This window comes from Amphiura filiformis, chromosome 9 (assembly GCF_039555335.1).
Source record: "Amphiura filiformis chromosome 9, Afil_fr2py, whole genome shotgun sequence".
Classification (NCBI taxonomy): domain Eukaryota; kingdom Metazoa; phylum Echinodermata; class Ophiuroidea; order Amphilepidida; family Amphiuridae; genus Amphiura; species Amphiura filiformis.
Genome location: NC_092636.1, coordinates 37197584 through 37220804, shown reverse-complemented (window position 1 = coordinate 37220804; position 23221 = coordinate 37197584). Strand labels below are relative to the sequence as shown.

The following is a 23221-nucleotide window of genomic DNA, read 5'->3' as shown; positions in this document are numbered from 1 at the left end:
AGTTAAAAACTTGGTGCTTGGATATACATTTTTTTAAATCCTGGTGTTAAAATTAAGCATCAAATTGTGTCTTTTAGTGTGATATTTTGATTTTTATAGGCCTTGAATTCGCCTGCGAGCTTTTTACGGAATTCATGTTTTAGCGTCTCAAACTAACATAGTTTGCTAAAGAAAGATATTTCCCACCTCTGTAAAGCACATCGTGTGGGTCTATATGTTATAGTTTTGTCAGAATTTCCGTTTTTGTTTTACCCTTTTTCCATTCATGATCCGAAAATGTCAAACTAAGTAAAAGTAGGCAATGGTGAGTACTTTTATCTCGAGAGCAACCAGCAGAAATAGTCGATATTTCCTTTGTTGTTATCCAGGTCAATTTTTCATTGAAAGCAAATTGCCCGACCAGCGATTAAATCCCCAATTGGGTGTTCTGGTTAAACATGATCAGTAGGAGCGCTATAGGTCTGGGAATTTCTTTGCTATATTGAAGTTCTGGCAACACTATAGCCATGCCGGTATTCCTATTAAACCCAGGGATATCGATCCACAATGCTAGTACTAGCCTTTAGATTTCACGTGTTGATTTAGAAATTTTTCAGCCGACAGTGAAAGATGGTGAAATCAAAACGGAAATTCTGACAAAACTATGATATATAGCTCACGGTGATGTGCTTTAGAAAGTTGGGGAAAATCCTTCATTAGTGAACTATATTACTTTGAAAAGCTAAAAGGTTGATCCAAGAAAAAGCTCGCGGGCCGAGCTGAAGCCTATAAAAATCGAATATCTTACACTAAATGACTGAATTTCAGGCCTAAGTTTAACACCAGGATTTTAAAAAAATCAGTATCAAGCATTATAGTTTTTCCAGCCATTTACTGAAAAAAATGAAAATTATTGCTTTTCATTTGGCTGAGAAAAAAATTTTTACACTGAAAAGGTGTAACTCAAAATTTTGCTCATTTCAACACCAATTTCGATCGTTTGTATTGCCTCATTAAATGACTGAGTGAGCCTTGCAGAACAAAAGAATCGGTTGTGCAGGTAGCTGACTGTGTACTCAACGACTATTCAGTATCGAAGCCCGGTATCGAAGTTACGTAATGTTATTATGTCAACGGGATCACGCGCTTAAAGGCCGACTTACACGAGGCAATTTCCCAAGCAATTGCCTGTTGCACAGACCTTGGAAAAAGATTGCTCCGTGTATTTTGGATTTGCAAAGAATTAATCCCCCAAGCATCAGGCAAATTAATCCCCCGAGCAACAGGCAAAAAGGTAGAGACATTCTCTACTTTCAAGGTTGTTGCATGCAATCTAACCTCCTTCAGCCAATCAGCTGAGTGAACACGAGCTGGTCGCTCCATTCATTTGGGAAATGTAGGGACCAACTTGATTCACCATCAACAACATGATAAATGTGTGCACATGCTACATTATACACTTGTAGGCCTATGTTGTTGGCGGTGGTGGTGTTTAGCCCTTTTGATCTTAGTTTGTCCTTAGCCTTTTCTTTATGGAAAATTGTATAGATATACAGGAGAGGATGGCAATCTTTTGCTTTCAGGACAACACATGAGCCATTTGGATATGATTACGAAAATCATTAACCACTACTTATGTTTTGAGTATATCCCAAACCTATGGCCACGCTCAAGGAATTGCAAGGCCGAACATTGCTTCGTCTATTTTGATCAATTGCACAGCTTCATGGTCAGTGAGCACATAATCTCACCCACTAAGTAATGGGCCTTGCAATGGAAATTGCCTCGTGTACGCCCACCTTAAGTAATGAACCACGATCGAAACAATCAGTACACAAAAAAGGCATACCAAAATAGCGTGATCGTAATGATCGCCATACAAACAGTGCTTGGTTCCGATACCATCAGACAGGGTCTAATTCTGCATAAAACCGGGCAACGTTATTTCTATAGATCTGCTGCGCATTCAAATTGCATTGTATTGCATCGTAATTTCATTTGTGTCTATGCTAATTATGTTTACACAACATGAACTCATGTGTTTTCAAGCAAATTAACCGATAATAGGTGATCAAAAGCGATCGGAGTGTTACAAAAGTACAGATCGCATTCAGCTTACTTCATATGAGATGATCTTTGGAAAAATACGACATAATTTGTCTTGGTGTTTGCGGAATGCCATGCAGTAAAATATTAATACGTTGCGGCAATTCATGATTGACAACTAAAAGGTGGGCTTACACGATGAAATTTCCATTGCAAGGCCCATTACTTAGTGGGTGAGATTATGTGCTCACTGACCATGAAGCTGTGCAATTGATCAAAATAGACGAAGCAATGTTCGGCCTTGCAATTCCTTGAGCGTGGCCATAGGTTTGGGATATACTCAAAACATAAGTAGTGGTTAATGATTTTCGTAATAATATCCAAATGGCTCATGTGTTGTCCTGAAAGCAAAAGATTGCCATCCTCTCCTGTATATCTATACAATTTTCCATAAAGAAAAGGCTAAGGAAAACTAAGATCAAACGGGCTAAACACCACCACCAACAACAACATAGGCCTACAAGTGTATAATGTAGCATGTGCACACATTATCATGTTGTGGATGGTGAATCATGCTGGTCCCTACACATTCCCAAATGAATGCAGTGACCAGTCGGTGTTCACTCAGCTGATTGGCTGGATGAGGTTAGATTGCATGCAACAACCTTGAAAGTAGAGCATGTCTCTACTGTTTTGCCTGTTGCTCGGGGGATTAATTTGCCTGATGCTTGGGGATTAATTCCTTGCAAATCCAAAATACACGGAGCAATCTTTTTTCAAGGTCTGTGCAACAGGCAATTGCATGGAAAATTGCATCGTGTAAGCCGGCCTTAACAATCGGCGTGTCCTTCGTATCCTCCACTGTCAATTTCTTATCCACTCACTAATCCTCACAAAAGCTTTGTGTTGATTACGTAATGTGTGGAGGCAAATTGCAATAAGTACAATGAAATAATGAGTAGGGCGGGCTCCCAGGCTTGTCGTTTGGAGCTCTAGCTGAAATACAGCAAGATAATGTAAGATAGTAAATGTAAACCTGTATTTTAGCTAGAGTATCTCGAGCTAGATACCATCACGGAGTTACGTAACTACTTCGTGGTCTGATAGTTATATGATCAATGGTCTGATTTACTTGGGTTCGATCCTTTTAAGAAAAGAAAAAATAGCTGATCATTTATAATGCATAAATGAATAAAGTAATGTGTGAGTAATGTTGTTACACAATTTGAAACATTGAAGCCGTTCTATTTTTCAAAGGTCATTTAACTGTTAAATGTAGTGGAATATATCACGCATTGATAGGTAGCAGGTGGAGCAAATTTTGTCAGCGGATTTGTTGCCGTTTGTTCGCAGTGCCTATTTATCTAAAAAAAAATAAGAAAATTAAAATTAAATTAAAAAAAATTCACAATATTCGTTCGTGAAATGGGGACAAAATCCAAAAACATTTCTTGACCCTTCTTCACATAAAAGTGGGGGCAGAAATCAAGATTCGAACAAGTACCATTCACCATTCAAGGCGCACCCTCTACCGACTGAGCTAACGGGTCAGACAATAGAAGGTGTAATTTTGAACTGAAGAATATTTAAAAAAAATAGGAAGAAATTACAATGTTATAAAAAGATTGACCAAAATGAGTTAGGTATAACGTATGAATCGATTTACAAATTAAGTCCAATGGCACTTTGAGAAAGAATACCTGAAAAAACCCCAAAACATTTGCTGCTCTAGCAACTAACCTAGTGACCTAAAGTATTGGGTCATGTCACGATATTTTTTTCTGAGGCATTATGTCCAGGTTGCTCAATTCTCGCTATTCGCAATAAGGGCGCCGCCAGCGGTTTGCGATGTAATCGTGATGTATCATGGGAAAATCGTGATGTATCATGGGAAAAGGTCGACATCAAGTCCGCGCAATACGAATATTACCATGCTATTACATAGGAACACGTGACAATATTTTTAGTTTGTCAATATAACGGTATTACACGCAAATCGACAGAGAAAAAATTAATTGTGCACATTTCAAATCACATTATTAAGTATTATTGAGTATCGATTCGCGTGAAACACTTTTATTTTGACAAACTAAAAAAATATTGTCACGTGTTCCTATGTAATAGCATGGTAATATTCGTATTGCGCGGACTTGGATGTCGACCTTTTCCCATGATACATCACAATTACATCGCAAACCGCTGGCGGCGCCCTTATTGCGAATAGCGAGAATTTAAATACACGTATCCTTAATGCTGTTGAGATTTTACAAGGATGGCGCTCTCACATTTCTAAGAATCCAAAAGCGCCATTAGGCGAACGTTTACGGTATAGGGCTTGGACTGAATAGCCTATATGAAACTGATTTAGATAAATATCTCGTTATTTTCGTATTCTCATTTTCATCGTTACAGGTTACATTGGTCAAGGCATGTTGTCAGCTGGTGTAGCAGGATCCGTTTTTGCGTCACCTCCACCTAGGGACATCTTAGCAGCAATTCAAGCATGCGCTACTCCAGGTAAAGTGAACTTTCTCAAAAGTTATATAATGATATTTACATATCATAAACAGAGATGATCAGATGAAGATGTAATCGTAATACCATGAATTGCGGGAGGAAGGGGGTGAGGGCACGCAGGGCCGGATTGACCTTTTTGGGGCCCTGGGGCAGGCCAAAATTTGGAGGCCTCCCAACGCACCGTGAGGAAGGCATGTGCACTCAAGTGGGCAAGTTTTGAGATTTTGCTAGGACATTTGTGCGCGAAGCGTGCAAAAAATTATAATTTTAGACTATTTTAGCCCAAATTGAATCTGAATTTTGTCATTATAATGGGCCAGTGCGCGCTAAGCGCACTAAATTTTGCAATTTGTGTACCCTATTTTTGCCCAAAACATGGTGTTTTTCTGGTAAAATGGAAGATGAACACTGCACAGGGCAATTTTGGGGGCCCCCAAAATTTGGGGGCCCTTGGCCCGGGCCCATCTGGCCCTATGGTAAATCCGGCCCTGGGGGCACGTCATAATTATTGGTGGGTTAGCCATAGAATATGCTATGATGGGTCATAGCATTTTTGAGCGTATCGGTAAAAGGGGTCGTTAGGGCTGCGACTCTTTCAAAATCAAGGGTCTTCTTGGCTTTCTGGTTGCAAATCGACATGAAAAATAGAAATGAGAGGAACGGGCAATTAGGAGTCTTAAACATTTGAGCTGAAATGGTCAAAAACAAGGGGCTTTCAGCACTCTCAGTCTGTTTCGGTAACATTCAGGGGTCTTTCGGAGCTGCGCGGTCAAAAAACAGAGTCTTTCTGGGGAAGCATGTCGTATGATTATTTGTGTTAGTAGGCCTAGTGCTCATGGTAATCAAGGTAAAAACATCAATCAACACCAAGAGCTAAATTTGAAACACATAACTGATGCTTTTTTCAAATCGATAATGTTTTGGGTAATGGGGAGATGAGCAGAGTGTACAAAGTATGTTGTTGTGTCGCCCTCGTATATACAAAGTTTGACTAATGAGTGAATGTTCTTAGTCATCTAGTAGTTTCAAACACAGTTTTGGAATTAATCTAATACTGGAACTTACTTTTTTTGCAACTTTGCGTCTGGAACCACCAGACTTCATCAGACAACTGACCCGCTGGGCTGGTCACGTGAAAGACGGCTAGGTATCGTCCCGAGCATGGCCAAGTCCCATGCATGAGATAAGTTGAAGCGGAGTTAGTGTTCAGTGACTCATGTTGGAGAAACCAAACAGGCGTTAAAAACCCGTATTGGTCAACATAGGAGACCAAGTACCAATGAAGCGCAAAACTCCGCTGTTTACCTCCATTTAAAGGACACTGCCACTCAATTAAGAACGCAGAAGTCATTATTCTTGATCATGTTGATAAGGAGGAACAATGGCATAGGAGAGGCATAAAAGAAGCCATTTGGGAACGCATTGAGCAACCATCACTAAACAAGAAAGGGGGACTCCGCTTCAACTTATCTCATGCATGGGACCGGGCCATTGGGACGATACCTAGCCGTCTATCACGTGACCAGCCCAGCGGGCAGTTGCCTGTTGAAGTCTGGTGGTTCCAGATGCAACGTAGCAAAGTTGTAAAAAAAAAAGTAAAGTTCCAGTATTAGATTAATTCCAAAACAAAGTTTGACTGTTCTTGATTCTGTAAGCTGGTACACTGCTGGTTGTCGCAAACTACACTGGAGATCGATTGGTATTTGGAATAGCTGCAGAGCGTGCAAGAGCTGAAGGTCTTCGAGTGGCAACTGTGACTGTTGCAGAGGACTGTGCCCTTACAAGCACTGATAAGACTGCCGGGCGAAGAGGACTTTGTGGCTACATTGTTATGTATAAGGTAAGGCTTCAGCCACAATGCGTCCCAGGAATTGCGTTACACCTTTGATTCGAGAGAAACAGGGGGCAAAATTTGGATGTTTTTCATAGCTACTGAAGTATTAATTGGAGAATCAGGAGGCAAATGCCACCTACCCCCTCTGGACATGACTGCGCATGTCTCTGTCGTGTTCAATCATTTTGGTTTATCCATGCATGGAAATGTCGCCCCTGATCAGCTGCTGATTGCCTGGAAGTCTTCTGCCACTACCGGGCAGAGTACGGCTATAATTCACTGCAATGTACTTAGCTCAGAAGATAATAGGCCTACACATTAGTGTTTTTAAAGAAATAGTTGATAGGTCTATCAGTTGAATAAACGATTCTCAAATAGTTTTGCAAAAATGTGGTATAGACCTTTATAATGTTCGCTTATGCAACTCACAAGTGACACTTATGGCTCACCAATTTAATTATTTATTTATTTATTTAAGTTTATTATTACCTTTCCAGATGGCCGGAGCATTGGCTGAAGAAGGGCGCTCATTAGACGAAATTTTGGAAATAACCACGAGAGCTGCTAAATGCATGGGTAACCTCCTAATCGTGATCAACCATTAATTTTGTCAACAAAAAGTTCAAATATTTTGTTAAGCATGTCTACGTCATAAGTTTTATAACCAAAATCACACATCTTTTAGTGGTTTCGCAAAACGAGTCTAGTGTGAAAACTTCATTGAGGTTTATTCCTTAAAGGAGTATTTCGTGATCCTAACATCCTCTTTTTATGACATTTTTCAGTAGATATCCACGAAAAAAGCCTATTCCCAAAATTTCAGTTGATTCCGATTTTGCGTTTGCGAGTTATGCATGGTTATGTGTATTACACTGCTCCATAGACAATGCGTTGTAATTTCGTTTTGGTGCACCAGAACGAAATTAAAATTTCACGATATCTTTGCTAAACGAATTAATCTGCAAGATATATTTTGTACATAAACATTATTTAGCCAGAGGTATCCAGTAATATAAAAATCTCTTTTTTTTGGAAAAAGTGGGGGGGATGAGGCTGTGGATCACGAAATGCCCTTTTAATCCCTCAATAATATAAGTCTTTACCCTAGTCTAACTCTTACATGTCTAACATGAAGGAAACTCCCTTATATGGTACACAATTACACACACGATATCACAGGTACGATGGGTGTAAGTCTATCTGCATGCCATGTTCCAGGAGAAGGTGCTTCGTTTCAAATCGCTGATGACGAGCTTGAAGTAGGACTTGGTGTTCATGGGGAAGCGGGAGTGAGACGAATGAAGGTATGGCTCTAACCAACAACATCGAGCGACTTTGTTTCGTGGGAAAACATGTGAATTGGGGTGGACGGGTTTAGTGTGGTTATGTCTGTGTTACACTTTGCGTAAAATCGCGTTTAAACTTAATTGTTTGGCTTTTTAAAATTTGTGTGTGGTTTTGTTTTTGCTGAATCGACAAAATACATCAGTTTTGTACAATGTACATTACTAGCAATCAGCATCTGCCATGCAGGAAAACGATGAGGCTTAAGATGATGAGGGGTTAGAACCCTTATAAAGAGTTTCACAAAAACATTTTCCCAGAAAGTGAGGAGTTGGACGCGAAACGCATTTTTTTTTTTGGCTTTGGCCATAAATTTTCTCGTCAAGATTGAAAATGTATTTAGCACGGAGATCCAGCGCTAGGAAAATCAACTTTGCCGTCTGCGTTGTTAGTAGGCCAATATAGAATTGTGCACGGGAATTGTGTATGTGAGACCTTAGTCAGTTTCTCAATGTCGTTTGGAGACAATAGAAGGCCCATGAGTATCACCCCGTTTATGTATTGGGTCATATCATCATATAGCCTATATAGGGTTGGTTCACTGGGTTGGTTTAGGCTAGGGTTAATGTTAATGTGGTTGGTGGGATTAACAGGAGCTTAACTTATTTAAGCATATAAACTTTAAAAAATGATCATGGGCTGCCTTGGTGTAGTACCAAGACGTCGGAGAGACATGGGTCTTTACCGCAGTACCCTAGCTAAATAACCCATAGAATAACCGTCGCAACCAACGGCTCCTCGAATTATCATTCGGGTTTTTTACCTATACAGATGGCACCAGCTGATGACGTCATGAAAATGATGATTGATCATATGACAAACCCATCAACCAGCAGTCACATTGATGTAAAAGAAGGCGAGTTAGTTATCTAATTTTATTGGAGAATATTGATAATCTTGTCGTTTGTGTGTTTCATATTTAAACATACATGATATACTGTTCTCTATATTGCTAATTTGTTATTATCATTAACAGTATTTTTCACTAACTTCTGATGAAAAAGCATGCTATAATTTATTGTTCGATTTAATACCCGGAACAAGTTCATTGCGTTCATACATCGAATGCTGAAAAACATAACGTTTTAACCTGTCTTATACCTGATTCTAAATAAGAAATCGCTGAATTTACAACGATGATGTAGGAAACATTATCTGGTGTCGCCTCTGCTGGAAATCCATTTTGAAATGCATGTCGCCCTCCCCGGTCAGTACCACGAGTTTCATATTATTAATATCCACTATGTCAAGGTGGGGAAACAAGAATTAATTTGATTTCACCTATTGTTGTTATATCTTGCTTGTATTTAATTTATTCCATATCATTTATTTTGTTCAAATGTAGGTGATCGAGTCGCAATTATGCTTAACAACCTCGGTGGAACGTCGATACTAGAATTCTTAATTATGATAAGAGCGGCTGTTAATTATCTAGGTAACAAACGTACTCCTACATATTAATATAATCAAGACACTAAAATATACTAAATTGTTAGTGCTGTCTCACTTTGATTAAACAATCTTTTGAAATCTGTTGGCAGATTAAGCATATATATAATTCACCATGACAGATTTTGATCGTTAATGAACTTTGTCATCTACATTTAATTTTGTAAAAATATAAAAATCAAGGAATTCATGAAACGTAAAAAGCTAAACATGACATAGGCCCCCTAATACTAATAATAATCAATTTTGGATGAAACAAATACCAGTTATGTATAGGCAAAGAATATTAGAATATGTTAAGAATGACGTCATTACGTCACTATTTTTTCAGTTGGGGTTGGGGCCAGTCAGCCTCATAAATCGGGGTAAAATCGGGGGTAAAGGAGGCAAGAGGTTCCATTAGGGGCAGATACCCCTAGCCCCTGCCATTAGCTACGCCAATACAACGAACCACACGTTTTGCATCAAAACATAACAATATTTTAATATTCTATGCCTACATAACTGATATTTATTTCATCCAAAATTGCGTGATGTACATGAGCTAATTGACCCATGCAATTCGGTATATTTTATATACCTATGCCATGTTTAGCTTTTTACGTTTGATATATTTTTTGATTTTTGGATTCCTCAATCATTATCATGAAATAGGCGTAAATATGAAGACAAAATCAAAGAGAGGATGAGGAGGGGCAAGTAAAGAGTGGCAAATAGAGGCAGACAAACTGGCACACACCTACCCACAGACAGACAGACAGACAAACGGACACCCAGGCAGGCATAAATAGAGAAGAGATAAACACACAAAGAGGAGCCATACAGGGGTAGGGCATGCAGGAAGGGAAAGAAAAAGACATATAGAACTTTGAGTAATTGAATGCCTTTGCTTCTTGTGCCACATATCATGTATAGAATCTAAAGGAATTGTATTAGAACGACTTATGGCAGGACATTTTATGACTTCGTTGGATATGGCGGGGCTTCAATTGTGTATCATGCATCTAGATGACGATAGGAGACGAGCTTTAGGTAAAAAGATCATCATGTGTAACTTTTTTTTCAAAAGCGTATTTTAAGAACGTGCTAAATATAACGCAATAAAGAAGAGGAAGAGGCGTAAGATGAAAAAAGAAGAAAAGGTGGAAGAAGAGAAAGAAAACTGAAAGAAGAGGAAATAGAAGACGACGATGACTAGGGAACTGAGCCGTTTTCATGTCTTGTAGGCCGATTTAATACCGGTGATTGCAAGTGTTATCCCACCATTTTCTTGCAGACGCAGAGACCAATGCAGTAGGTTGGCAGCGATACAACATACCATTGAATGTTGATGCTACTTACAAGCGACTAGATGGCAAACATTTAACGGATGCAATTTGCACAATGGGAAAAAGTCAACCACAAGCTGAAATTGTAGAGAGAAAGTCGTCTAATTCATGTACGCGTAAACTTGATTCTTAATGTTTTTGTATTTATCCACATATCGAGGGCTTAGAGCCAGAAGTAGTTATGTTTACTCATTTCGACAACAAATGGATGGTTAATTCTGCCCTCCATAATAAATGCAAGTGACTTTAGGGTATATGCATGGTCACTTAAACAGTAATATACAATATATTATAGAGCGCAGAATTAACCGTCCATTTGTTGCCGAAATGAGTAACATGTAATTGTGGACAAAGCTACTTCTGGCTCTAAGCCCTCGATATCATTTCCATTTTACAAATCATTTTAATAACAAGTGAAATTATCCTTATACGTTTAGGATCATCTCACTGGTATGTCAAATCAGGGAAGTGCCACTAGGCACTTTCCCCAGAGGATGATTTAAGGAAGCCCCATCATGCACTGCAAACGTGTTATCACTAGAGTTTCAACTGCCACTTTACTTTTCAAATCCCATTGAATTCTGTGCAAAAGATGTTGTTTAAGAATTGTGCGTGTGTCATTATTACTTGGTCGATTTCAGAACAAAATTGATGTATGCATAAAGGATAATTCACACCTTCTGCAGGTAACATAAAATGTGAAATCGACTAGCATTTTGAATGCGTTTTTATTGTAAATATATCAGTCCAAATTCAAATTTAACCATGCCCGTCAATGCAATGTGCGAGCAGTCGTGTCATGTTCACTCACACAGCTGTGCTAACCGCAAGTCAACACAGTGGCGTGGTGGGAAGTGCTTAACTCATCCTCTGGCACTTTCCTGATCAAATGTGGTTCTGCAGGCAGGTGTACAGGTTGTCCCAAAAAGATCTTTATTTATTCGGATGATGAATAATTTTAGAAAAGCGGTGAAACTTATTATTGGATATATTCCGTAAAGGCAAATAGGAATAGGAACCGAGCGGAACCGGCTGTAAACCGCCAGTCGAGTTTTGATTTCATCCCTTGCACAAAAAAATCAGGCCGCCAGATGCATCATGTATGCATGTGTTTTACATTTTATTCACATAGCGTCATCCACGATATTTATTGTGCTATAAATATTAGTTAATTTTTACATATCTTTCTGTATTGAAGATATTTCCAAAATCCTTGTAACAATTTTACGCTCGATATGTGAAAAGTTGATCAGTGCCAAGGAAGAACTGAACACACTTGATACATCGGCTGGAGATGGAGACTGTGGATCCACTCTTGCGGCAGGTGCACAAAGTAAGATTTAAGATATTGCAGAAGTCTCCCAATATTTGCCGAAACCAGGGGCGTAGTAAAAACCTCGGGGCCCATGGACAAGGAGCAGTGTGGGACCCTTTTAACATCTCCTTTATCCGCCATATCCATAACCACTTTCTTTTCGCTCTTGTTCGGGGCCCCTAAACCCTCGGGGCCCATGGACATCGTCCACCCTGTCCACCCGCTCCTTACGTCCCTGACCGAAACTGATGAATGTCACAGACACCAGGCCCAATACACACACCAATATAAACACTACAAACTGTCAAATTTTATCTTGGGACAAATCATTTTTTAACCAACAAAATGATGTTAAGACGCTTTTACCAGTTACCAGCGACCTTCAGAAAATAAGCCATCACTGTAAATGACTCGCGTAAACAGTTCACTTATGACACGCATACACAACTCACTCATACCCAACATCATACAGCTAACTTCCTCCACACTCTACACCCTCGCCCAACATCCAACCACCTCCTCCTACACACACCTATACCCACCCCCACGCAGATCACAAAACAATATTCCTCCATGTGAAATCGTAATCAGAGGATGATTTAAGCACTTCCCAGCAAGTCTTGCGGTTAGCACAGCTGTGTGAGTGAACATGACACCACTGCCCGCCCACTGCATACACATGTGCATGGTTAAATTTGAATTTGGACAGATATATTTACAGTAAAAACACCTTCAAAAAGTTGGTCGATTTCACATTTTATGTTATCTACAGAAGGTGTGAATTATCCTTCATGCATACATCACTTTAGATCTGAAATCGACCAAGTAATAATGACACACGGGCAATTCTAAAACAACATCTTTTGCACAGAGTTCAATGGGATTTGAAAAGTAAAGTGGCAGTTGAAACTCTAGTGATAACATTTTTACAGTGCATGATGGGGCTTCCTTAAATCATCCTCTGAATCGTAATAGTGCTTTTACTTGTTACCTGGTAACCGTATAAAATGAACCATCACTGCAGAGACCTCGTAAGCAGTTTTTGAAACATACACTAAAAATTATTTTTAACACCCACCCACCCACGCCCTACCTACCCCATTCTTCCAACTGCCACTTCCCCCTCTCGATTTGAAATGTACATGTATGCAGGTTTGAATCTAATATATCTACAGTGTGTCCTAAAATAAATCAGATATTTTACCTCGGAGGAATAGATAATGATATTTATGCTTCCAATTTTCACAATTATTTCGGAGATAATGTCCTTTGAATGTAAACATGTCACATTTGAAGCTAGAAATGGCCCACAGACAACCCTTGAGTTAAAAGCCCTTGTGTTAGTCGACACCCGTTTACCAATTTCAACTAGCATCGCTTCATTAATTGTCTCTGGGATTTATGTTGGACAACTTGGACATTTGTTTCTCTATACGTAATCGGATCCATTTGCGAAAAATGTTAGATATTAAAAATATTCCAACGCTCAGTAAGATACCACTAATGTTTAGTTCGGTCAGGGGTGTGATTTGTCTGGATTTTTTTGTGGCCAAAATTTACGCAATTTTATTGATTTTCAGCCCGTTTTAGGGTGTTTTTGCCCATTTTCACGCTGCTTTTCTTACTATTTTCTGGATATTACACAAGCTTTGAATCACACCCATGTTCTGTGTTTCAGAATTTTCGAATACTGTCCAAAACTAAATTGTATTTATTTCGAGACACACTATATTTTATTTGTTTTAGGAATATTGTCATGTGTCGATGAATTCACATCACAACAGCCACACGAGATACTTGATTCTCTTGCTGTCATCGTTGAAAATACGATGGGAGGCGCATCTGGTGGTGTGAGTTTATTTTTTCTTTGTTTTCTTTTCCCCTTTCTCGCTTTATAAATACCTGTCAGTATGTAATTGATTTACCGTAGTCAGTTTATTGCTATCTATTTATATATTTATCACGCGATGTGTTGTGTGAGTTTGCTGCAGCTATTTGGTATTGGAAAACAAATAAATAAAGACGGATATCGCCAAGTGTCGCTCGTCTAGAAAGGGAGGTCCTCTACCGTCCGTTTTTCCCTGTCGCTTTCAACCCGGGACCCCGGAACAATCCGGGTTAATTAACTCGGGTCCAGGATAAATAGTTTATATGTGAACATGACCACATAGCCAAATGGCTCTAATTGTCCGACCATCTTTTATCAGTTTGTGCTCATTTTATCGAAACAAAACTTTAGAGTAGAGTAGGTCGTCATACTTCGCTTCGAGTATATAGATGATTTAACCTCAATGTTTAGCAACAAAGGCAAGGGACTGGTATATCGATATACTTGAGCGAACTGCATACAACCACTACCCGTACACTGTTCAATATCCTTATTGTGGTATGGCGGGAGTTTTAAAAGCACGGACCCTGAACAAAATATGATGCGCGCGTACACTGCCAGGCAAGGAACAATGGGAATTGTGATGTTGCCCTCCTCCCATACTGCCAGGCAATGACGTCACAAGTCGACTCATCTATAGTGCAAATGGGGGCGTGGTCCATGTGCACATGATTTAATATTTCTGATTTCTGTAATAAATACCACTGAATACTGCAACAATCAGAGGTTTCTCGGATGATATTTGCCTGGAATCCAATTTTTGGCCAATTTTGACTGAAAATCATGGACTTTGAGGTTTGATATTACAAAACGTACATATGTATTAACAGCATGCAAAAAACTATTACATTGTAACTTCTACATACTACCGCTGAAACTCGAGCAGTCGACGCTAGTATACGCTGTATATATATATACCGTAAACGTTCGCCTAATGGCGCTTTTGGATTCTTAGAAATGTGAGAGCGCCATCCTTGTAAAATCTCAACAGCATTAAGGATACGTGTATGCTAAATTGAGCAACCTGGCCATAGTGCCTCAGAAAAAAATATCGTGACATGACCCAATACTTTAGGTCACTAGGTTAGTTGCTAGAGCAGCAGATGTTTTGGGGTTTCTTCAGGTATTCTTTCTCAAAGTGCCATTTGACTTAATTTGTAAATCGATTCATACGTTATACCTAACTCATTTTGGTAAATCTTTTTATAACATTGTAATTTCTTCATATTTTTTAAATATTCTTCAGTTGAAAATTACACCCTGCTATTGTCTGACCCGTTAGCTCAGTCGGTAGAGGGTGCGCCTTGAATAATGAATGGTACTTGTTCGAATCTTGATTTCTGCTCCCACTTTTATGTGAAGAAGGGTCAAGAAATGTTTTTGGATTTTGTCCCCATTTTACGAATGAATATTGTGATTTTTTTTTAATTTAATTTAAATTTTCTTATTTTTTTTATAGATAAATAGGCACTGAGAACAAACATGACAAACGGCAACAAAAACCGCTGACAAAATTTGCTCCACCTGCTACCTATCAATGCGTAATATATTCCACTACATTTAACAGTTAAATGACCTTTGAAAAATAGAACGGCCTCAATGTTTCAAATTGTGTAACCACATTACTTTATTTATTTATGCATTATAAATGATCAGCTATTTTTTCTTTTGGATCGAACCCAAGTAGATCAGACCATTGATCATTGATCATTTAACTATCAGACCACGAAGTAGTTACGTAACTCCGTGACCAAGCACTGTTTGTATGGCGATCATTACGATCACGCTATTTTGGTATGCCTTTTTCTGTACTGATTGTTTCGATCGTGGTTCATTACTTAATATTTTAAGCGCGTGATCCCTTTGACATAGTAACATTACGTAACTTCGATACCGGGCTTCGATACTGAATAGTTGTTGAGTGCATATAATATGGAAAGCCATTGGGGTATTGTGTGCCTTCCAAAGCGCCTTATAACATGTTCTCATTGTGTTGTGGAATCCTAGCCAGTATTCAATGATAGCTATAGAGGCCTTGCGTTTATCGATTGGCCCCAAACAAAGGATTTGAACCGGTTTCTTCCCCGTAATCATGGCGCAGTGCAGTCCATTCAATCAAATGTTGTCATCAACCTATTTGATCGTAGTGCATTTTGTTATGTGTGTGAGACAAACTGTCGCGGTAGATGCAATCATGCTTTTGTTGAATGCATTTGAGTAGTCCGCCATATTTACGGGATGATACGTCATATGCACAGCCTCTATTCAGTTGGTCGTTGTATGATTTTGTTCGTTCACTCATTCAAATATTATTTATATCATTTTGAAGACTGAGCCTATTATGATACATCCTCCGTGGAACAGTTTCAAACAAATATAGCTAGGGATTATTGGGGCAGAGGTTATCTTTTGAATCCTCTTAGAGGGCTATCATTTTTTTTTCGGAAGGGGGGTCCCAAATTTACAAAAGTCTGCGTCAATAAAATTGCGCACCCCCTATTTCGGCAACAAAAATTGTATGATCCCAAACCCCAAAATTGTATTGAAATCAGTCTTTTTGAATAAAATAACACACTTTCTGTGGTCATCGTCGGACTCCCTACATTTTATGACCCCCTCCTATTATTCTTTCCAAGACTTTATGACCCTCGTATATTTGGGACCCCCCCCCCCTTTCGAATAAAATGATATACCTCTTATGACCACTGATGCATAGGCAAGGACACTCGCGCGAATTGAAAGACTTGTCGCACACGACAGTTCGTCTCACACACATAACAAATGCTTATACAATCAAATAGGTTCATTACAACATTTGATTAAAATGAATCGATAAAAACAAAGCATGAAAAAAGACACATACAAGATAAAATAATAAAATTATATAAACAATGTTAAAGATAAAATCAAGCAAATAGAGAATAAAATTTCCTCAAATCAGAAAAAAAAACATTGACAGACATCATAATCTGTCAGAAATTACTGCATGAGAATTTGAACCAACAATCTTCTCCACAAGTTCTCTTTATCCTCGCACTATAGTCTAATGCTCTGCTCACTGGGCCACAACGTATCAGGTGAAAGATTACCGCATTATCATGAACAAGTTTGTTCGATCTTGTTCATTATTGTATGTGTCGATAGGTTTCACCCTTTAACTACACGTACCCTTAATGATCAGTGATAATAGTCGGCTTTTACAGGGATGGCGCTCTCTCATTTCCATGCACTCCATAGCGCCATTAGGCGAACGTTTACGGTATATATATATATAATCGCAGCATAGCTGTCATGTCTGTAGGTTCGGCCCAGTGACAAATCTCCTGCAAAATAATCGTATAGACTAGTTAGCAATGAAGCCATTAATTTTAGAACATAACGAATAATTTTCAAAAGGGTTCACGCTGCAGGTCCAGTGATCCTTAAAGCGAACCATCAGCCAGCTAACGAATAGACAGTTCAACATGCCTCTTGTGAATTGAATCACATGATTTCAATTATATGATGTCAAATAAAGGATGAATTTTACAATGTTCGCGCCTTTTCATATTGCTTTTAATATTACTAATGATATTATGCTGTAGCGTTATTTCATTACTCCACATTCATTTGGCGATGAACTAAATCCCCAACTAAATCAACGAGCATGGCACGGAAGAATTAAGGGGGCAGACCTATAATGGCGAATATTCGCGGAACATAATTTTTGTGACAGTTGCATGATAATACAAAAAAATGATATGGACAACACATAAATCGACTGAAGAATAGATGAAAGTGAATAACAATGTTAAAGGAAAAATATGTTCCCGTTAGCTTTTAAAGAATTCTGTTTTGGTTATGGGCAATGCGAGAAACTTGTTGTAAACATATTATACATCGTCAGTTAGGCCTAATGATTAATTAAAGGTCTATCAAACTGGAATAAATTGTTTCGTCCATTGTTTTTGGTATTGAATATTGATATTTTTTATTATGTTATAATTCGATTTTAAATAATCAAAACAGCATATCAAGGGAACATTCGGGGTTTTGACCAAAACTAATCGAGATGCCGTATTTTCCACTAGTCAAGCTCACACAGCTCTTATGATGCTATGCACTTAAACGTGTAGTGTAAACACAGACTGTTTATAGACAAGGTATTGCTAGGCAAACTGTGCTTGGACAAATTTGTGTGACCAGGTGTATCGAGGTGGAAACTGTGCATAGATGCGTTTATAAGAGAATCATTTTGTTGCCAAACCTTTCGATATGTAACATAAACATGGACGGTACGATAAAATAAATATTCCTCACGATCTGGCCGGCTATATGGGTGTACTTGAAGACTGATAGCGTAGAATGGATAAGACCTTCGTTGACAATATTATCTAAAACTAGTTTGCACTTACTACAATGTTCTATCCCACATCCATCTGGATTTAATAGAACGGCATTTTACACAAGTTCTTATAAATTATGCTCTTTTGTCACGGGAATATTCTATTTTATTTTTAACACAGTTATATAGCTTGTTATTGACTGGCGCATCAGGAGAGGTGAGACGAAATCCAGACACAGCATCCGTGTGGGTGAAAGGCCTTGAGTCGGGTATTTCTGCAGTGTCGAAGTAAGCCTTTAAATCAAATTGTAACAGTATTCCTTTTATACAATATGATTTTTTCAGGGGGTAGGATGCCAAAGATGGGGCCTGGTAGTATCAAGTTATCATGACATTTGTTATACATTTGTGTATTAAAGGAATGTCATACAGATAATTTAACAGGAATTTCGTAAGCAGTATTATAGTTCTGTATAGAACATGCAAATAAATGTAGGATATGTTGTATTCTCTTAAAGAGGAAGCCCTGTCAGAGCAGTTCTTCTGGGGAGAACCAAACCTGCTTGGTTATGAAATTAATCAGTGACAAGGTTATATCTTAATTTGACAGGTGCTAATTGATGCTTTGATGTTATTGCATCAATTAGCACCTGTCAAATTCAGAGATAACCTTGTTACTGATTAATTTGATAACCAGGCAGGTCAGTTGGTTCACCCAGAAGAACTGCTCTAACGAACTTCCTTGCCAAATCAAGCAGGTGTGCTCACGTTTGGTTGAGTCGGGATGTGTCGCTGAGAAGTAGAAAGAAATTTACCCCAATCGATATAGTCAAAAAAAATTCGGCAAGATTGAATACAAATTACCAACGTTTTAACAACTTTCCCAGAAGTTTTAGCAAATGATATTGACAACTGTGGCACAATTTAACTGACTTTCTGGAACAAAATTGGAACATTTTGAACAAAATGATTAATCCATATAACAAATTTGGCCTAGAAAAAGGGGTCATTGAAAATAACGATTGACCGAAAATGCACCCAAAGTTCCGCAAATCCCACCGATGGCTTGCGAGTAACAAAATAATATAGGGCATACAATAATTATGATGAAACTACAATACAATGTAATAATTATGTAGTATCACACTGGGTGCTAACTCTTAACCTTATTAACATTATTATTGCGAACCCTAATCCTAACCTAAAATACCCTAAACAATAACTTGAACACTTTTGGACTAATGACTCTTTGGACTAATGACCCTTTGGACTAATGATCCTTCGGACTAATGAAGCATCGGACTAATGATCCTTCGAACTAATGACCCTTCGGACTAATGACCCTTTTGACTAATGACCCTTTGGACTAATGACCCTTCAGACTAATGACCCTTCGGACTAATGACCCTTCGGACTAATGACGCATCGGACTAATGACTCTTTGGACTAATGACCCTTTGGACTAATGACCCTTCAGACAAATGATTCTTTGGACTAATGAACCTTTGTACTAATGGTCATTAGTCCGAAAATCGGTCAATCGAAGTCATTAGTCAAAGATCATTAGTCCGTAAATCGTAGTCAAAAAATCATTAGTCGAAGGGTTAATAAAGGTCATTAGTCCGAAGGGTTATTTGTCCAAAATGGTCATTAGTCCGAAGGGTCATTAGTCCGAAGTTACAAATGACCCTTTGGACTAATGACCCTTCGGACTAATGACCATTTTGGACTAATGACACTTCGGACTAATGACAATTTTGGACAAATGACCCTTCGGACTAATGACCCTTTAGACTAATGACCCTTCGGACTAATGACCCTTTGGACTAATGACCCTTAGACCTAATGAACCTTTGGACTAATGACCTTTCTGACAAATGTCCCTTCGGACTAATGACCCTTCGGACTAATGACCCTTCAGACTATAATGACCCTTCGGACTAATGATCCTTCGGACTATTGATCCTTCGGACTAATGATCCTTTGGACTAATGACACATTCGGACTAATGACCCTTCGGACTAATGACCCTTCGGACTAATGGCTGTTCCCATTTGGTTGGTGTTTTGTTAATAAGAATGATGTAGGAGATAATATATCGCTGATATGGAGATTTGTCGTTACGCACTAATGGAAAATGTATACGTCATCGCGTCATGATTTCGTAGGGTATAGTTTATGGTGTAGCTTACTTGTAAAGGCGTCATGTCCCACAAAATACAATCCTAGTTACGTTAGTAAAGGGAAATATGCATGGATATTGTGTTAGATATGGTGAAATAAAGAATGGTTGAACACATCGTCTTTTAATGTTGTCACTACTGGTGTAAGAACGCGATGGAAATACAGATTTTTTAAAATGTATTTTTATGCATGCTGATGGTCTTGGTGGTGTGGCATATTTGTTTGTTTTTTCAGGTACGGTGGTGCCCAGCGTGGAGATCGAACGATGGTAAGAAACGATGTTTGATAGTACGAGAATTTTAATAATATTTGAAGAAAGAAGGAGGATGAAACAGTTATTTATAGTGTGGAGATTAATTTGATATGATAAAAGAAACGCATATTCCCACCTTATCGGATTTGGTATCATGATATCCACTCTCTAAATGAGAAAGAGTGAAAAATCACTCAAAAAGAGTGAAATCTCACTCTTTCAAAGAGCCATCTGAGTGACAACTCTTTTAGAGTGAAGCTCACTCTCAAGAAAGAGTGAAAAATTCACTCCGGAAAAGAGTGAATCAGAAAAGAGCATTTATTTATTTATTTATTCATTTAGGCCTATTTTATATACAAGAATATCACAGCAGTTCATAACAGCTACTATGTGCTTTAAATTGTTGTGAGGCTAGGCCCCAGGTTAGGGTAGGGCCCGGTCCAGGAATATTGAACTGGTCTAAAGCTTAAGCACATACACAATGTGTCGAACTTCAGTGTGGGATGAATGATGAAAAACTATGGATTTAGTGAACCTAATAGTCAAACTGTTCAATGGTGAGTACACTTAGGTGTAGGACATAACACTTGGCAAATACCATGTTTACGGTCACAGTCTGGAGAAGCGTGATGCGGCGTAACCTACATAAGCTTACATATGCGTACATGTAAACCGGCACTGGGCCGGTAACAAACTGCTCACATATGACTTAAGCTTACTGCCGCCGTTGTCTCCAGACCAAGTGTATACTTGCTACGAGTTATGACCTACACATAAATGTAATCACTATTGAGTATGCTGTCTATTTCTTCATCAAATCCGCTTTCTTTTCGCCATTCATTCACACACTGTTCGCCATTTTGTTACACAAGTTCAACAAACATCGGCCGATTTTCGGCGCTTCTGATTGGCTGACAGTTCACTCCAAGAAAGAGTGAGATTTTGCGCCACTTTTGAGCGAGTGAGGCTCACTCGAAATCGCGAGTGAAATTATGTGTACTGTTTTCACTCTTTTAGAGCTAAAACCCACTCTTTTAGAGCTAACTTAAATTCACTCTGAAATTCAGAGTGGGTTTTCACTCTTTTACATAAGCCGAAAAATTAAGGTACCAGTTATGTTCACCCCTTGTATATCCTACACAAAGACAGATATGTCATAATTGGAACCAGCAGCCAATAGCTGCATCTTTTAGCTCGAATTTAAGACCTCATTTGTTAAAATTGTTCAAGAAATAAAGATATGACGATCCAAAAACCCAAGGACGATGCCAATGTAAAAGTTGCAGTTTGCTCCATTGCGTGCCGCATTGTTTTGCACACAATGCGTTCACGAACAAGAGAACCAGCGCCGTGCTTCCATTGATTAACACGTTAAAATTAGCGTCGCGCATTCACATTTGTCATTGATTAGAACACAAAAGTGCAACTTTTGATTTCGTTTTTTTGTTAGGTTTTAGACTACCGTTTCTTTAATTCTCAACCAATTTCAACAAATGAGGTCTTAAATCAGAGCTAAAGAGTACAGGCATTTGCTGCTTGTTTTAATTTTGACACATTTTTCTTTATTTAGGATATACAGGCTGTATATCCTAAATAAAGAAAAAATAATACAGGGGTGAACACAACTGGTACCTTAATTTTTTGGCTTACTGTATGCCTACACCATACATCTATATTGTGTTGGCCTAACATTTTATATCAGAACATTAAACACGAATGTTGCCTCGTGAAGTTGGTAAATTGTCGTCACTCTACAGCGTGATATTCTTTAACTTGCTAAATATTTCTTGATACATTAATGTGTAATACCGTAAACATTCGATAATAAGCATATGTGCCTATTAACGATTTGCTCGGACAAGAACGAATTTTTAGGGCAGATTGTTAAACTTTTTAATGGTTTTTTTAAGTTACAAATATTATCTGTAACAAAATTGATAGGCTCATATGCTTATTGTCGAATTTTTACGGTATGTACATGATGTAAGGGAACTACAGGTCAACTGCGTGTAATGAAAGCATTAGGTGCTTATGATAACCATTAGGCTATATCTCAGGATCAAAATTTCAATCAAAAACGCCAACAGATAATTGACCGTTGAGTTTCACACATTTCATATCATTACTGTTTTGCAGTTGGATCCATTGTTCTCGGCGTTAGATATATTACAAGATGAAATCAAACACGGACGAGAGATAACAAAAGACATATTTGATCGTGCCGTCCAGGTAAGAGTCGCCAACAAATGGGTGATATTGGGAACATCCGACTTTGTTAGAAGACAATAAAATATGGGTATTGAAATGAAATCTCGGACCGCTTCCATCCGGGCTTGAACGTACTCTGCCTTAACCAATGTTAGCAGAACGTTTATCAATGAACACATTAACTAAAGTAAAAATACATCGGTTAGTCAATGCAGCAAATTAACCACTATATCAGGTTCGACCCTATCAGATTAAAAAAAAAAAGCCCCCACCATCCACCCCACCCCCCCCCAAAAAAAAACCACCCCACTATAATGTTTCCATCCGCCCCGGTCATCCGCAGACCGCTCTGTGGATGTTTTCTCACTATCTGCGCATAAAAAGATTAAACATTACAAATGACAACATAAGGCACTGTACTGTAAAGATTGGTAGGGTGTACATCGTGTTCAAAGTTTCACTGCGCAAAATCGAGCAGCTCAACTACCAAAAAATTGCTGGCTCTCGGATAGAATATATCATAAACATTTGGCAAAATGGTGTTTTGAATGC

At 38.5% G+C, this 23221-nt stretch overlaps 1 protein-coding gene across 2 annotated transcripts in view; it reads left to right on the top strand.

Moving 5' to 3' along the window:
- Positions 1 to 23221, top strand: part of LOC140160947 (triokinase/FMN cyclase-like) — a 38376-nt gene that overhangs the window by 13490 nt on the left and 1665 nt on the right. For both annotated transcript variants that reach the window (XM_072184296.1, XM_072184297.1), the window contains exons 4-16: positions 4438 to 4542; positions 6198 to 6382; positions 6874 to 6952; positions 7556 to 7680; positions 8492 to 8576; positions 9066 to 9155; positions 10085 to 10201; positions 10446 to 10607; positions 11696 to 11830; positions 13559 to 13662; positions 18206 to 18312; positions 20443 to 20476; positions 22598 to 22690. In XM_072184296.1, the coding sequence (XP_072040397.1) occupies positions 4438 to 4542; positions 6198 to 6382; positions 6874 to 6952; positions 7556 to 7680; positions 8492 to 8576; positions 9066 to 9155; positions 10085 to 10201; positions 10446 to 10607; positions 11696 to 11830; positions 13559 to 13662; positions 18206 to 18312; positions 20443 to 20476; positions 22598 to 22690 (1421 nt within the window). The remainder of the gene's footprint in view (positions 1 to 4437; positions 4543 to 6197; positions 6383 to 6873; positions 6953 to 7555; positions 7681 to 8491; positions 8577 to 9065; positions 9156 to 10084; positions 10202 to 10445; positions 10608 to 11695; positions 11831 to 13558; positions 13663 to 18205; positions 18313 to 20442; positions 20477 to 22597; positions 22691 to 23221) is intronic.